This window comes from Magnolia sinica, chromosome 6, assembly GCF_029962835.1.
Source record: "Magnolia sinica isolate HGM2019 chromosome 6, MsV1, whole genome shotgun sequence".
NCBI lineage: Eukaryota > Viridiplantae > Streptophyta > Magnoliopsida > Magnoliales > Magnoliaceae > Magnolia > Magnolia sinica.
The window spans coordinates 6133489-6145889 of record NC_080578.1 but is presented as its reverse complement, the minus strand read 5'-3'; the positions used below and the strand labels follow the sequence as shown (position 1 = coordinate 6145889).

The window sequence follows — 12401 nt, the reverse complement described above, 5'->3', positions numbered from 1 at the left end:
CGCATCTGGATCGAAGAAATTCAATCTGGATAGGGAGAAATTGCCGTCCGAAGTGCGAACCGTAAATCAGCCATAACTTTTGATCTAGGTATTTTTACGGGATGCATGACCTATCAATCTTTATTGTAACGGGCCATCTGGGGTCAACCAAGTCGAGTCTCTCCGTTTTACAAGAAAACACGCTTCCAGCTCAAAAACAGGATTTTAGGAAACAAATACTATTTTTAGTAATTCTGATTTTTTTAGTATTTCCTTATTTTTAGAGTTTTAGATTTCCATATTTTTTAGAAATTACTTGTAATCATGCTAGGACTCTTCTAGTAAGGTTTATATGGACTTTCTATTTTTGACAAATTAGGCTTTAGATGAGTTTTATTATTTTGGGTAACTCTTACTAGGGTTAGAATTTTTCTATTTTTGGTAATTACGAATTTTAGTTTATTTTATTTTTATTAATGGTGTAATTGAGAAAAAAATACACATTAGACATTATTCAATAAAATATTTGAGTTTTATCTCTTTTTTCTTGTAGATTCAAGAAATGACCTTTTGGATTCAAGGTTTTTAATCTCTTGAGGAAGACTGTGATCTTCCTCTTCACTTTTTTCACACCCTTCCTTGTGTCAATAGGCTATTTAAATAGGGCCTTTTTTTGGTTCATTGTTGTCTTGTTGATGCTTGTGCACATGCTTGTCTTCATTGGTGATGAATATTTGGGTAAGATGTCTTTTCAATACATGGCAGTAAAAAATTGATGCTATGCTCTCAACTTTATTTTTAAATATGCATATATAATTAATAGAAAACTTTTATCAATTTCCTATTTGTACAGGTGTGTTGCGTAATTTTCCATGTAAAAGCTACTATGTCTAGCACATGATATTCATTTATGACATATACATGGATGAGTCCAATTTACAATGATACTTTTTAAGTTGAGCATGAATTTTATGAAGTCATGTGCATCAAGGATTGTGTTGGTCATCAAAATTTGGTAATGTACCAGTAATGATGTTGTGCTTGTTGTTTTGGCATATTTTGATGAAATACCTAAACATTTGGGTTTTGACGTCCTATGGTACACTCATGAAGCTAACATCCATGTTATAGCTGTCATTTTATTCTGCTATTCAAATCCTGCCTTATTTGTCGTATTTTGAAGGCAAATGCCATCTGATCGAGTTGGATACCTTTTTATTTCATGATTTTTGCTCGTTGCAGGCTGAGCTGACTAGGAAAGGATTGCAAGCAAAGGCTGAGGACCTTTCAAAGAGAATTGTGCTATCTACTACTGATGTACCGAAACATGAACCATCACCTAGGGCACATTGTCCCATTATTCAAAGTGATGGTATTGTTTCTAATGACTCGCCAGAACTCACAGATGCATGCAATGGGAACAGCTTTTTGAGGAGGTATTTTTTCTAAATGCCTTTTTATCATTTCATTTATTTATTAATTAATTATTATTATTATTTTTAAAAATAATTTGAAATGCAATGAAGATTTTTTGAGAACCACAAACAGAACAAAAACAACCACAAGAAGGGCCAGGAAATGAGTAACTTTCTCATCACTCTATTACACCCAAGGCAGCGGCTGGTGGAAAAAGAAAATGGAAAACCAAATGACAACTAGGGAAATATAAGATATTGTTTGATCCGCTACCAACAACATGAGAAACAATCCCTAGAGAGAGAACACTGCCTAAGCATCTTGTATTGGAACTTTCCCACTATCACAACTGGCGTTCCAATTGCTTTCCACCTGTGCAATAGAAAAACCCTGGAATTCTGGTCTAACAGCATCTCACCCAATGACCACAATGGTAAAATGTTTTTTTTTTCCCAATGTCCACCGCCACTTGCTTATCCTCAAAAGATTCTAGCATTCCTTTCCATATTCTCCACATGATGGCATATGGGAGACTATTCCAAAGGACAGATCTGCTTGCTGATGTAGACCGGTAAGCAGCCATCAATCCCCTCCTTAAGGGAACCATTCAGGGTCCAGCACATCTGAACAAAATCAAAGAAACGGCTCCAAATCACACTTGAGAAGAAAAATCTGATCTTCTTATTCCTCTGCATCCTTGCATACATGTGTCTGTTGGAGTCTTTGGGATAGCAAAGGGATCTTTTCTTGAGAGTATGAAACATCAGAATTTTATTACCCACAGGGTCAACGACTCAACATAAACTTTATTAAGCATGTCCAAGAGCCTCACACAAGAGGTTAATACCTCATTGTTAAGATCCTTTGGAGGATGGAGCCACCAGTCACATACCAATATTTCCCCTTATTTGTTGCCATGGTGTGCATCACAGTAGCCTTATTTGTAATATTGAGATCCATTTCTGGTTCATATTTATTTTTCCGGGGGTTCAAACTCCAAGTTGATTGGTGCAACATGCTTTGCAGGTTCAACATAGAGGACCGATCAACTGTTTCCCATTTATTCCATCAGTGGGCAAAGAAACAAGCATTTCAAGACCCTAAGCGATTGCTTGATAAGGTTCTTATTGATGTTTACCAGTAATAAGTATATATGGTGATAATTTTTGGTTGAACTGTAATTTGATGATACTTGATGAAGTTGTTTGAATTGACTTTTAGGTAATGTTGTGGCGCTTGTCATATTGTTCCTTGTTATTCCTTGTTAGTTTATAATTACCTTAATTTGGAGGATGGGGCTTTATGAGTTAATGTGATTTCTTCTTCTTCTTCTTCTTCTTCTTCTTCTTTTTTTTTTTTTGTGTGTGTGTGTGTGTGTGTGTGTGTTTGTAACTTAATGGTGAGCAGTTTCTGTTTTTACTATAAATCTCTGTATTAGATGCGGGCTAGTTATTATGTGTATCTGAAGCTTTACTTGATGACAAAATCATTTAAGGAAATTGGCGTTGATCTTGTTACATTTAAACTACGCCTTCCGGCTTACCTAACTAGGGAAAGAAATCATAAGAAAAATTGCAGGATTGTCTTTCATCCTACGTGATTTACTAAATCAAATAAATGAAGGACCTCTAAATGACTTGAGCAGACTCAAAAAAATAACAAAAATACTTTAGTATATCTCTATCTCCAATATTCTCCCTCAATCTGTGGTGTTTAGGTGTCACACTTCCATAGTTCTCGTAATCAAAACTTAGTGTAAGGTTGGCCATGGCCTACGTGAATGTCTACTTTTTGTTTGATACATTTTACTCGATTGGTAAGATAATTTTATTAGAAAAGCCCCTGGGGGGAAAATTACACCGAGGGGAAACAAGAATCCCCCAACCTTACAAAGGCTGTAATGCAGGGGCATTTCACACCGAGCTCGAGTGAGGTAGCCTGTGGGTTGCGGGGACACACTCGGAGTGGGCGGCCCATGTGATTTGGGACCCACGAGCCCACGAGGGGGGTTCGGCCGAGATCTAACCCATGAGATGTGGGGCTTGGGCTATGAGATAAATGGATTAATTCGCCATACTCTAACAGTTTGAGTTTTTAGAGCAAGTGGTTAATTGTCCTGCATCAAATTGGTATCAGAGCGGGAGGTCTCGACTTCGAAACTCCTCATCGGGGGTGATTAATGCAGGGGCATTTTTACACCGGCCTCGAGTGGGGTAGCCCGTGAGATGCGGGGACACACTCGGGGTGGGTAACCAATGTGATTTGGGGCCCACGGGGAGGTCTCGTGTTCGAGACTCCTCATCGGGGGTGATTAATGCAGGGGCATTTCACACTGGGCTTGAGTGGGGTAGCCCGTGGGATGCGGAGATACACTCGGGGTGGGCAGCCTATGTGATTTGGGGCCCACGAGCCCACAAGGGGGGTTCGGCCGAGGTCCTAACCTATGAGATGTAGAGCCTGGGCTATAAGATAAATGGATTAATTCGCCATACTCTAACAGTTCGAGCTTTTAGAGCAAGTGGTTAATTGTCCTGCATCAGGTTTACTGCCCAATTGACTCCATGCATTTACATTAGAGACCGTGTCAAATTCTTTTAGAGAACTAGCCCAAAAGGATATGTAAGATTTGACATTCTCCCCCACCTTGGAGGCTGATTTTGAACTGTTGGAGAAGGTACAATTGTTCCTTCCCATCCGAATTGCCGAAAGGATAGCTAAGAAACTGAGATTCCACAATTTTTTCTCTGCCTTTGAAATGCTCATAATCATATCCAAGCCATAAGAAGTATATAGATTTTGACATTCTGAGTTTTTGATAGGCTACATTTAGATGCACTCTTGGATCTGCTATATTATAACATAATCTTTTCTTGTAGGCATGGGGAGAGTCGGCTTTGGTAAGATTTTTGAGGCGTTCAGAGATAAAGCCATGAAAATAGTAACTACTTTGAGGCTTGTGTTTTGCCAAAAGCACAGGCTACATGCATTCTATAGACTTAAAATATGTAATACATTACTCATTGACATTTTATTTTATTTTTACAAAATCATAACGTTAGCCTATTATTACTTCTTATTAGCAAGTAATCTCACTTGAATTGTTGGATGAGAATTGGTAGTTTACTTTGTTAAGATTGTTCCATCATCCAGAGATGACCCATGAAAATAAAAACTGCTTTGAGGCTCATATTTAGAACCAATAGTTACATGCATTTACAGACTTCAAATATGTATATCACTAGCAGACTATTGTCCTAAAATCATAAATTGTCATATTGTTACTTCTTACACCCTGATCCATAGCTCAAGTGGTAGACTGAGTGAAAGATACCTCGTTTCAACATTGAGGTCTTGGTATCGATCCCTAGTGGGGGTGGCTAACAGTGAAGTGTGAACTGACAGTGGGGTGTACTAACAAGCCAAGCAATTCCACTCGATGTTTTAAATAGCGGTAGTGTGTTGCGTAGCACTCAGCCCTCTGTAGCGTGTAGCATATGCTACATGATACTTCTATTTTTTAATTTAAAAATAGGAAAAATATGATAAATAGTAAAAAAAGAAAAAAATATAAAATGCGTAAAAGATGATTCATTCTTTCAAGCATAAGCATGTTCAAACAAGTTGTTGATTTCATTTATCAAAAGCCAATTCACATGTTCAAAACAAAATCAAATAATTATCACATCAACAACTTTCTAACTAAACCACTTTAATTAATAATGTCTAATTGAAACCATAAGTTACAAGTATGAAAAGAAATAAAATCCCATAGGTTAAAAGTATCAAGTATAATACAAGTGTCGCATTCCTCAACATTAGATAAAAGAAAATGTAAAATAAATAATAAATAAATAAAATAAAAAATACATCATAGCGTACGCTGCATATGCTACTCGCAACGTACAGCGTATGCTATGACCCTTGTAGCGGACTTGCTCCATTTAGCATGCTACATAGCGCTATGGCTACGCTACACTACATAGCGCTACGTAGCGTACTCTACCGCTATGCTATGAGCGCCATTTGAAACATTGATTTCACTCTAACTATTAGATAAAAATTTCAGTTTGGCATAAGTCATTAAGTCAGGAGTCATATGAGGTTTTGATATTGATGAAATACCTGGTCATGTTGTACGCAAAAAGGTTTTCTAGTTTACCAAAAAAAAAGTTTATTGCAAAACCTGGTAAAAAGAACGGTTAATGTCATGAGGGCAGATGAATGAACTTTTGCTTGGCTACCATGTGATTCTCATTCTTAAGGACTGGCGAAACAGATTCATAAAGCTGGCCCCAAATAATTGTGACAAGGTTATGGTACAACTGCAACGATGGTGTTTGGGCCATTGCTTTCCATTGAGCTTCTGCCTCAACCTTGACTCCATGGATTGTTTTGAGTTTGTTCATGGATTTATTGGTTGATATGCACAACAGCAAAGGCTAATAATTGGCCCTTAGTTATGGCAATGGCAATTTGCAATTTCTTCTTACCTTTTTTTTTGAAAAGTGATGAATTTATTAATCAAAGGCTGCAGCATAAATAATACAAGAAACGAAAACCAAAAAAAGGAGAAAATTACAATTCTAGCCAATTGACCGGAAACTGGGACAAGAGCTTTGAAGCAACCACCCATTCCATAACTTGATATTTGGCCCTTTTATACACCTCCTTCACATCTCTCTTCCGATTCCTAAAGCATTGACCATTCCTTTCTTGTGATAGAGACCAAATACCTGCTACCAAGCTTATATGCCACACTTTCTTCCCAATCTTCCCTTTGCCCTGACCATGCGACGCCAAAAGGAACCGGTCGATGGAGTTTGGTGACACCCAATCCACTCCGAACTGGTTGAAAAAACAGTCCCACATTCTTTTCGCGCACGAGCAAAAGTTGGGTATGTTGAATTTTGAAGCGGTGTTGTCAAGAATTATTTTCCAACCCATTTCAAGCACACCATCATGAGACATTTTAACTACGGTCAAGAGGCTGGACAAAAGTTAAGTAACATTCAGGTCAACACACTTGTTTAGGATAAAAAGTTGTTGTATTGGGAAGAAACAGACGGTCATTCTTATTCCAAAGCACATGTTATTACAAGCATATAATAACCCTTATCCTAGGTTCTCATTTGTTAACCAATATGACTACTGGTGACACACAAGTTCGACCTATTTCATAATTGCAATTATGCCCTTTTCGATGGTGCATAATGACAACCTATGTGCCATGGCAAAGCATTTTTTTAAATTGTGATGTGTTGACACATGTCCACATGTTTGACACTTCTGGACAGTGCTCTTATACAAAGCCATTTTTTATGTTTACTTACTATTATTTTCCGTTTACGTGGTACTTTCTACATAAAAGTAATTGGTTTTATAAGATGCTTTTAAGATATAATATTGTATTATTTTAAATACCTTTAAAGGACTTGTCAACAATCTGACTTTAAGACACCGTGTCCAGTTACATAGGTGCAACTTTCATTTGGTTATTTTGCAGCCAACAAATTCTTTAGATGGTTGTTGTTTGCTTGTTTCCAAGTTTCTATCCGTATCTTCAATTGCGTGTAGTGTGTGGATGCGTGCGTGTTTGAGTTTTCATATCCACCTGTAAACTTCAAATTGAAATCCTATCAATTCTACGTAACTGACCTGGAAATCAGCACTTATGCCCGTTTTCTTGTAAAAGATTATAAATGACAAAGCAGCTAGCTTATGCACTTCTAATCTAGTTATATGGGAACATTGTAACATTATTTTTCTAAATAGCAAGCTAAATAGTCAGATGGCATGTTATTGTTTTATAAGTGGTAAATTCTACTGAGAGTTATCTGGAACAATAAATGAGCCTTCCCCCATTTACCTTTAGTAATCAAAACCTCACCATCAATGATCTTATTGTCTGTAATGTTTTCTTTTCTTTTTTAAGGAAATGGGATCCCTCACAAAGACTACAGTGGGAGCCCATTGTATTATTAAGAAATATGACTGTTCAAAAAATAGTAAACATGGACGCATTTTCATAATTTGAGGGCTTAGTGCTGAAAACTTTTGGGATGAGTTGATCTCTGCATTCAGAAATTGGAATATTTCCTCAACCTGCCCTCTATTCAATTGTCAGTCATCATTTCATTTCTTTGAATACTTGCATTTATAATTTTTTATACCTAGTATGTGAAGCCTGGGTTCTAATTATTGGTTTTTTATTCGGTTCTGTTACTCTCCCAGGTTGGTTTCGTAATTGATGAACGGATGAGAGTGAAGACAAACAAAAACAAGGTAATTCAACTAATCAATTTTTGGTTTTGGATACTCTTGGGTGCTTGTCTTCCTGTTTATAATGTGTAGCACTTTAATTTAGCGGAAATGTAAAATGACTATTTAGGATGTTTTACGTGCGCTGAAGTCGTTCTTGAAGTGTGATGATGCCTTTCACTATGCACAATACGTAAGTCCATTGACATTTCCAAACAACTTTTTAAGCTTTGATATGTTGGTAATGAAAAGCATTTCGATATTATATTGCCATTTTTTAATTTTTATTTTCTCTATGATGACCACAATCTGTGTCACACACATCCCTAACTCTAGTTTGTTGAATTATTTCCTTTTGATAGGTGTTGAGGTGGGAGCAAATTCCTGCTGACCAACGTGCTCATTTAGTAAAAGAGAAACAGGTACCCTTTTTATCTCTTTAGAGAGTCCAAATTTTCCATCACAGATTAGGTGGAGGGATGCTACCTGCTATAGTTGGTTTACCAGTTGTGAGAGCAGTCGAAAACTCCAAATGCTCCAGAATTTCGATGCTGATTCGTGTTTGTACATGAGCATTCAGATGTTATGTTAGAGAGCTGGCCTATGCATGATCCCAATAACTGTAGGAATAATCTTAGAGTTTTTTTGTCTCCTGGTCAGAGAACTAGAGCCAAGGAGTACTGTATCAGTGGGGAGGAATACCTGCAGTGGATTTTATTTTTATTTTTAATTATTTTTTTGAGCTGGGGTAGTACCACCAGGTGCAATGCTGCTAAGGTTTCAAGAGATGATAGCTTGCATCTTATGGCTTAAGATCCTCAGTTATCTATTTCATGGAAAGATATCATACTGGGTGATACAGGACTAAACAGATTGCATCTGCTTCTGAATGTGGCCATATTATCAAGCCTCAACCTCCCATCATCTGGGAAGATATCATGATGGGTTATATGGGATACTAAATCATAAAGGTTTCCTCAGAAAAAAAGAAAGTAAAACAAATGATGCCACATGACGGTCGTGGTGATTAAAACTAGTGAGTTGAAGTTTGAACAAGGGACGTAAATCAATTAGGGAGAACAATGAAAATGAAGAGCCCAAGAGAAATGTGAAAAATGACACATGCTACTGAATCTACCTCATCTATAACTTGCTGGTGTCTTTTTCAGTTGATGTTAATTTGATGGTGTGCATTTAAGGTGATTTGGACCGCAGGATAATCCCAGAAGCCTTATGGTATTTCTACTAGAACAAAATGAGGAAGAACCACTATTCTAACATCTGTAATTAAAAAACTCAAAGCTTCAATTTAATTCATAATAATATGTAATGGCTCGTATGATGGTTTATGGGGTTTACATGGAACCTTTTACAATAGGGAATCTTCTAGAAAGAAGCCCCAAATAAAATCCTATTGGCCTAGACATGTTTCCAAATTTAACTGGTAATAAAAGAATGAAATGAACTTAGGAATTAATCAGATAGCCCAATATACGAAAAACACCCTATATACAACCGTGTAGAGTCTTTGAAGGTTTGTATGGTTGTACAAACCCTTGGATCTCTTATACAATTTGTATACTTGTCCTAGAAATATTGTACTGTTGGGCTTGTGGGCCCTATTGTCCACAGACCTACTGGCCAGCAATTCAATTAATCCAGTTGGATCTGTAGGCCCGGTAGACCATTTGGACCATTGATCTGGTTGAAAACATCCATGGGGACACTTGATCTGGTCCATATATTTGATCAGGTCAATCTGGACACATTGATGTGGTCCGTATCTTCCTTGATGGTGGATATGTGTAATTTTTTTATATGGTCATTTGGATGTTCCTGATTTCAATCTAGACCCTTGAATGGACTTGATCTTCAGTCGACCTGAGTTGGAGTGATCCTTGGATAGTCAGATGGCATGGATGTATCACCCAGGGTTCTCAGCAGATTATTGGTAAGTTTAACTGGGGCCTTCAGTCAGGCATTTTCCTTGTATTAGTGGAAGAATGGCATGGATGGTTCGCTTGACACTAATATGGTATCATGACCTGATGGAAATTTGCTCCCATGGATGATGCCTATGTGGAAACACATGATCGATTCAAAGAAATTGGAATGTAGTTATTGTATGGCCCTCTTTTTGGTGAAATGACCACTTACATTATGGTCTTATTGCTTCAATGGTGTAGTTGTTAAATAACTGATTGCACGAACATCTTTTCTTAAAGTGAATTTTATGGTCTTACATTATGAAAGGAAAGGAAGAAATCTGATTCCCTGAGGTTCTGACATATATAGTCAACTCCATGCAGTTTCTTAGAAGGTTATGGTCATGCGTGAGAATTTAAATGGAAATTTCAGTAGTCTTTATGATCTGAACTAAGCAAAATTCCACTTCTCTTCCAGGAATATTTCCAGAAGCAAAGAATTGAGAACTCTATGGGTTCATCAGCAGCTACATCCAAACAGGTTATTGGAGCTGAATTTTACAGAGTTTATCCATATCTTCTTACATAAGGATATGTAGGGTGGCTGCTCTTCGATTTAGATTAATTTCTATGGATTCTGGATGTCATTGTTATGTTAAATCCTTGAGCCCTGCTAAAGCTACTCAATACGCTTGCATCCTACTTTTGGGGGCCCATGCCAGAGTGGCATGTTTGAAAGATCCAGACCATTCATTAGCTGCAGCTGACTATTATGTGCCTTTGCCCCAAAATGAGGATGTTCTGCTCATCAGATGGGCATGCGTGCATTAAGAAGATGGACAGTTGAAAAAACTGACCAATTATGTACATTCGATGTGTGGCCTACCTGAAGAACATATTGCCTGATTCTTGGGCCAAGGCATTTACACAGTGGGGTTGCCTGATTTCAGTGCAGATCCTGCACCTGTCTGCCATGCTAGCATATGTATGCACATGAGTAGGATGCTGGACGCTGATCCTTCTCATGTGCGCAGTCTTCTCATTTCCTTTACATCCTTTGATGTTTACCCATGATAAAAGCATTTTCTAAGCATCTCTGATTACAAATGTGATGGAAATCAGAAAGCTTTACTGCAACCGGAGCATCTGACTGTTTGCAAATTGGTTTTCTTTTTTCTCCATGCAGATTGCTTATCTTCAGAACCTGGGATGCACAATCGTGCCCACATCACGTCTTCATGCATCCCGTTTGATTGAGCAGTACAAATCGCTCTGAAAAATGAAGAGTTTGATTCAAATCTGTAAATTTTATTTTGGAACAAATTGATGGTGAGAGAGATGGGATTGTCATTGTATGTCTCTTAGTGCTATTTAACGGTCTGTTCATATATTTTTCTTGTTGCTGTCTCTTAGTTTAGGGTGCATTTGTATGCACCACCATGATGAATAGTAATTATTAGTATCATAAAATAGGATTTACCAAATTGTATTTCCTTCGTGTGTCTGGGCACCGACTTGCAGTTAGATTACAACTTAGGAAGAACCTCAACTGCAGTTTATATTTTTGTTGACTCTTACATGGAGAGTGCCTCAAAAATCTCCCATATTGGAAGATCCTTGAACTAATGAGAGGACCTTATCAGTTGAATGTGGACCTTTGTTTTGTCTCTCTCCTTAACTGTCTATCTATAGGCAAGAAATTGAAGCCGTTGTGCGCTAGCATGCGCAGAGCCCATGCACAGTGGGGCACAACAGACCAATGGTCTAGGTTACCATACCATGATCATGAACCCTGTTTATCAGAAGTGAAACCTCTGTAAATTGTACAAATATATGTGCCACATACCATATAAATTCTCCTCTCAATAGATCCTGAAACTATTAACTTACAAGGCTCTCAAAATTTCCTTTTAAGATGTTTCTATCATTTTGGTGGTTTGCATTGACAGGGATTAAAAAAAAAAAAAACAACTACAAAAACTTATAATGTGATAGTATGGGGTTGGTGAGTACTGGCGATTCCATGATGCTGTGATGACTAACATCAAGGACATCTGCACTCCAACTTATTTGACTTCTTAGAAGATGGGTCTTAATGTTATGTTGTTGTTGATGATGTTGTTGTGAGAATGTTGTTTTGTACTTAATTAATGATAGAGATGAGAAAAATAAATGTATTAAAAAAAATTTATTAATAGGTTGCAGAGGAAGAATGCTAAACTTGCTAGGGTGCCTTTGGCTCAACTGTTAACTGACCATGTCGGTGTGAGATCCTGGCCATTCATCCCTTGGGCCTTACCATGGAATTTTTTCTGCAAATCTAACTGTTAGGGTGCTCTCTCTCTCTCTCTCTCTCTCTCTCTCGGGATGGCATGTCAATGCCATGGCCACCTGGTGAGCGGCTCGGATCTAGGATGTGCATGTTCTTTTCACACGTGTTAATAGATTTAGGATATGTACTTAGATTATCAGCTCAGGCTTAGACGATATAGGTATCCTGTTGGACTGGATGAAAGTGAAATTCAAAAAAAAAAAAAAAAACAAGGTTGAAAGATTTTGTGTGCGTCCCATTTCCTCGTGGTACAGGTGCGGCATATAAACCCTTGATCAGGAAGTTTCCACGAAATATGTTACCATGGACCAAAATCTGGCTGTTCAGTAATCCCCAATTGCAAAATACGGATATTGGTTGGGAATTGGAACTCGATGGATTTTGGTTGGCAAAAGGAGAGAATTGATACTCTTGTCAGATAATGGTAATATAAAGGCACTCAGAAATTGTACATGCAGACTACCTCAGATTAAACTGTCCGAAATGTGGGA

General features: G+C 37.7%; 1 protein-coding gene across 3 annotated transcripts in view; it reads left to right on the top strand.

Annotated features, from left to right (window-relative positions):
• The window catches only part of LOC131248068 (ATP-dependent DNA helicase SRS2-like protein At4g25120), a 43919-nt gene extending 32951 nt beyond the window's left edge, over positions 1–10968 (top strand). For all 3 annotated transcript variants that reach the window (XM_058248117.1, XM_058248116.1, XM_058248114.1), the window contains 7 exons: positions 1222–1415; positions 2422–2515; positions 7627–7677; positions 7784–7846; positions 8016–8075; positions 10057–10119; positions 10765–10968. In XM_058248117.1, coding sequence (XP_058104100.1) covers positions 1222–1415; positions 2422–2515; positions 7627–7677; positions 7784–7846; positions 8016–8075; positions 10057–10119; positions 10765–10854 — 615 coding nt within the window. In that variant the 3' untranslated portion in view covers positions 10855–10968. The remainder of the gene's footprint in view (positions 1–1221; positions 1416–2421; positions 2516–7626; positions 7678–7783; positions 7847–8015; positions 8076–10056; positions 10120–10764) is intronic.
• Positions 10969–12401: the final 1433 nt, after the last annotated feature.